The 4,973-nt window shown below is 36.1% G+C and overlaps 1 protein-coding gene across 1 annotated transcript in view; it reads right to left on the bottom strand.

Annotated features, from left to right (window-relative positions):
• Window positions 1–525: 525 nt before the first annotated feature.
• LOC107672151 (SUMO-conjugating enzyme UBC9-like) overlaps window positions 526–4,973 on the bottom strand; it is a 6,682-nt gene continuing 2,234 nt past the window's right edge. The window contains exons 4-7 of the mRNA XM_016465249.1: window positions 3,085–3,157; window positions 2,775–2,884; window positions 2,069–2,148; window positions 526–1,120 (exon numbers count right to left, since the gene is read on the bottom strand). Coding sequence (XP_016320735.1) covers window positions 1,057–1,120; window positions 2,069–2,148; window positions 2,775–2,884; window positions 3,085–3,157 — 327 coding nt within the window. The 3' untranslated portion in view covers window positions 526–1,056. The remainder of the gene's footprint in view (window positions 1,121–2,068; window positions 2,149–2,774; window positions 2,885–3,084; window positions 3,158–4,973) is intronic.

Genomic DNA, 4,973 nt, shown 5'->3' with positions numbered 1-4,973 from the left:
CACCCCCTAATCCCTAAACTCACCCATCTCCACCCCTAAACCTACCAATCTCCACCCGTAGATGTGGATCCAACCACACCCCCTGGATCTTGTGTTCAGCAGTGAGGGGCTACTGTAAAAATATGCTAGGTTAAATTTGCCATGATAAGTTTTGTTCCCCTCGAGCTGCTTTTATAAGACTCCTTAAGAACTTCAGCCAACGATATTTTCATAATATCAAATAGTGACTGGACACATTTCCTAAAACCAAAGTGAATCAAACAGAATCAAGACTTTGGATAGTTAAAGTAAGAGGAGGTTTGTACCTACCCACCGGCAGTTGGGCATATTTTGTTTGGTATGGGCGAAACTCTGCCTGCGATATTATTCTACAGAGTATTAGTGGTTACGAATCCTGACGGCATCATTAAAATCACACAAACATGGCAAAGCACCAGTTTGTTTACATAATTAAAGCTACCTGAAAAATAAAACAAGATGATACTGGTGAAAAAGGAAACTGTTATTAAGATTAATAGAATTAACATAAGCCACAATGCTTGTGGCAACCACTTTATCTTTTTATTTCAAATTATACATGCACTCATTACATATATTATGGCCACACATATTTTAATTAATGTAATGAAACAGTAAAAAAAGTAAATAAAAGTAATCGTTTTCAATATTCATTCTATATATACACAGAAACCTTTACCATGTCTGCTCTGTGTAAAAGTTATTTCTTAGCGACTGATCTCCAACCCGTTTCCTCACCAGAAAGAAAAAGAAAATAATAATAATAATATCATAAAAATAAACGAAACAAAACCAGCTTTCACCATCACTATATAAAACACCGGTCAATGATCAGCAGCCAACATTAACTTGTCTTGGTTGCTTTCATTTTAGAATTGTTTTGCACCCATTCTCATTCAGTTCTGTGCTGAAGCCAACTTGAACAAATCTTTATTTCAACTCACAACTGCAGTTTTGGGGTTTTCTTTGAGTGGTGAAGGATTCTGGAGCATCAGAATGGCATCTGTGCAGAATTTTTTAGATTGTGCACATGCTGCTCTATGTCGGAGCGAATCTCTTAGCTTGTGCCCTCACACGCTTTTCATAGTCCATCCTGTTTTGACTGTGAGAGAATGAGTGAGAGAGATAAGATCAATAGCCGCGTTTCCACTGTCGGGCCAAAAGCAGGCGTGCTAGTGCGTGCCAGGGCCAGTCGTGTTTCCACTGTCACTTCCAGGGCTTGATCGTGCCTCGTCGGGGCTTCCTCGGGGCCAACGGCCAGGAATTTTCAGCCCGCCGAATACCTTGGGCCAAAGCGGGCCAGCTGGGGCTAGAGGAGTGGTCATGAACAAAGGCGGAGTTTATCCGAGTTAGAAACGGTCGGCACTGCTGTTCATTTCCCATGTTTTCATATGAAGATACCAGCTAGCATCAACATTTTCTAAGACATTTAAAACTATTTTAATGGCAAAACTCACTTTCAGACAACAGCGAGAGTCTGAATTAACTTATGATAACTTACTGAATTAACTTACGATTACCAGATGGGAATTCTGATCACCGTAATGTATTATAGGCCTACGCGATGCAAAAGGCTGCATATGCTTACAATCGCTATAATAAGAACACATTATGATTATGAACATTATGATTATGAAAATACCAGAGACCGCTTGAAGAACTTAGACAAATTCATTGAGTTTCATCTGCTCGCTCTGAGGCACGAGTGATTTATTATATATGAAAATGATTATATTCAGTGGTTTCTCCTACTTTTCTTAGTGATATTTAGTGCCAGTTTATCAGGAAGTGACGATTTTGTTCTCTTTGACCCGTTGGATGGAAACGAGGTGTGTTAAGGGCGGATTTTACAGTGTTCCGACAGTGGAAACGCAGCTTGATTTTGGGCTCGCGGCTTGAGGTGCGTGGCCATTGGCCCAGCACGGTTCGTTGTTAGCCCTGGCACGCACTGGCCCGACAGTGGAAAAGAGGCTAATGTTGTGGGCATGGTATCAGCTGAAATAATAAAATCATATACAAAAGCGTGTAGGTGGAATTTGGCTGCCCTTACCAGTATATCGTATAGGCCTCCGCCTGCGCTGGGTCCTGAATGTTGGGCTCATTAAGGAGCTCCTGGATGCCCAACAAAATCTACAGCCACAACAACATAATGACATAAAAACCCTACTGCTTATTGGGCCAAAATGTTTGTTCAAATGCCTAACCTTATGAGTTATACTGTGATCTTAACATATTCCTATCATAATGATGAAACTGTACACATTCAGAGGTTTGCAGTCAGTAAGTTGTTTTTATGAAATTAGTACTTTTATTCAGCAAGGATGCATTGAAATGATCAAAAGTGAAAGACATTTATAATGTCACAAAAAAATTCTGCTTAAAATAAATGCTGTTCTTTTGAACTAAGATTTTCAAAGAATCCTGAAAAATATACATCACAATTTACACAAACAAATATTAGGCAGCACAACTGTTTTTTAACATTGGTAATAAGAAATGTTCCTAGAGCAGCAAATCAGCATATTAGCATGATTTCTGAAGGATCATGTGACACTGAAGACTGGAGTTATGATGCTGAAAATTCAGCTTTGCCATCACAGAAATAATTTACATTTTAATATATACCCAAATCGTAAACGGTTATTTTAAATTGTAATCATATATTACAATATTACTGTTTTTGCATTATTTTTTATCAAATAAATGCAGCCTTGGTGAACATTATTGTATGTCTTTGTTTGTGTGTTTTTGCATACTTGTTTGATGGTGATGGCTGGTCTCCAATCCTTCTCTTCCTCCAGTATGGACAGACACACTGTACCTGAAGGATAGACATTTGGATGGAAGATTGGGGGCTCAAACTTGCCTGAGAAGAAAATGAACAAGTCAGGTTTATTTTCACAAAATATATTTTCAAATCAGCTTAACAACAAGTATTTCTCAGCGTTTTGTTGTCTATAGGCACTAGCGAAGAATTATACAGGAAATATATGTGGAAGTGTAGTGACAATGACAATAATAAGCACTATATAGGGTTTAACATTTCTTGTAGAAGAGAAAACTCACATTTGGGTGGTGAAGATGGGTAATCATCCTTAAAGAGCATTCTCAGTTTGTACAAGCCTCCCTCCCAAAGAGTCTACAGGACACAGAAGGATACAGAAAACACAGATGCAGATTTTAAAATCTGTCATTTAATATTATTCGTTTAACAGTTTAAATATGATATGACATGCATCTATGAACTAATTCAAGAGACCATGGATTCCCTTTTGTCCACAGGCATATTACATTGAGAAGTCTCAACTGTTTGGAGGTTTGATCATAATCACACCTTCTCATTGGTGTTTAAATATGACTGATATTGACAGAATGATCAAATTTAGCACGCTTAAGGAAATATGATGTTTTGTAATTATCATTTAAATCTGATGAATTTTAAAATTGTTTGTCATAAACATCTCAGAAAAGTATTATTATGGGTTTTCAGATCGGAATATGACTTTTTGTTACGAAACAGGGCATAATTTTCATACGAGTCTTCTGTAGAGGACACCAGGACAAAAATCATGTTAATCAGGCATTTTGGGGAGACACAACAAGTCAATAGGCATTTAGATTGTTTTTGTCATAATCTACCACTAAAATCAAAATGTAAACTGTAAAATAATTTAATAATACCGCTGAATTAAATCTTTAGCAAAACTTGAAATTAATTTTCATTTTTCATATTGTACATCAGTGGTTCTCAAACTGTATTTCAAGTGGTACATAAATTAATTGGCTGATAAAAAATGAGAAATAAAAATATAAATAATAATAATTATTATTATTATAAATGGCAAAAACTACTTTGAATGAATAAACTAATATTAAACTTGGAAAGCTAAATGTATATTCAACCAAATAATCCATCTATTATCAGATTGATGGCTCAGTCAGACTGAAAAACTTTTAGGCAAACACCAATCAGTCCAACTGAGCTCAACCACAATGAAATTTCGATCTGATGAGATATGTTTACATGCACTATTTTGTTTTTGTCAATCCAAATGAATCTGATCCAATTTCAGATTCTGAAAGTTCTGCTCATATGAACCCAAAATTTTGCAATCAGATTTCATTCATTCATCAATCATCATACATGTCTTCTGTAGAGGACACCAGGACAAACAGCATGTAAATCAGACATTTTGGGGAGAAACAATATGTCAATAGGGAAAGAAATTATAGATCAATATTCCTATGAAATATGAGAAAGTCTTATGAAAATCTTACCATGTTATTACTCCCATTATGACACTTATTTTTCATTATGGTTTGCCCCAAGAACACATCAATATGCAAATTAGATGTAATGTATAGATACATTGCATAGAATGGGAAAACCAATTTATGGAAATTGTATGCACATATTCCATAAAGTACAGTAGTATATCAAATCATTGTTATTTCTTTCATAACATAGTTGAGAATCATCTTTGTAATCTAAACCAACAACATGTATGTTAGACCCTATTCCATCTAAGCTCCTAAAAGAGGTGCTTCCAGAAGTCATAGATCCTCTTCTGGCTATTATTAATCAAATCTGATTAATCATTGTCATTAGGATATGTCCCAAAAAACTTCAAACTGGCTGTTATTAAGCCTCTCATCAAAAAACCTTGACCCCAAAGAACTAGTTAATTACAGACCAATCTCGAATCTCCCTTTTCTGTCCAAGATACTAGAAAAGATAGTATCCTCACAATTATATTCCACGGTGTTAGCTTTCACTGTTATGCTGATGATACTCAGCTCTATATTTCTTCGCGGCCCGGCGAAACATACCTATTTGAAAAACTAGCGGAATGCATAGTCGATATTAAAGGGGTCATATGATGCGATTTCAAGTTTTCCTTTCTCTTTGGAGTGTTACAAGCTGATTGTGCATAGATAAGATCCCTGAAGTTGCA

This window comes from Sinocyclocheilus anshuiensis, unplaced genomic scaffold (genome assembly GCF_001515605.1).
Source record: "Sinocyclocheilus anshuiensis isolate Anshui unplaced genomic scaffold, SAMN03320099.WGS_v1.1 scaffold12, whole genome shotgun sequence".
In the NCBI taxonomy this organism is placed as follows: domain Eukaryota; kingdom Metazoa; phylum Chordata; class Actinopteri; order Cypriniformes; family Cyprinidae; genus Sinocyclocheilus; species Sinocyclocheilus anshuiensis.
The sequence above is the reverse complement of the archived record's forward strand: the minus strand, read 5'-3'. Positions and strand labels throughout refer to the sequence as shown.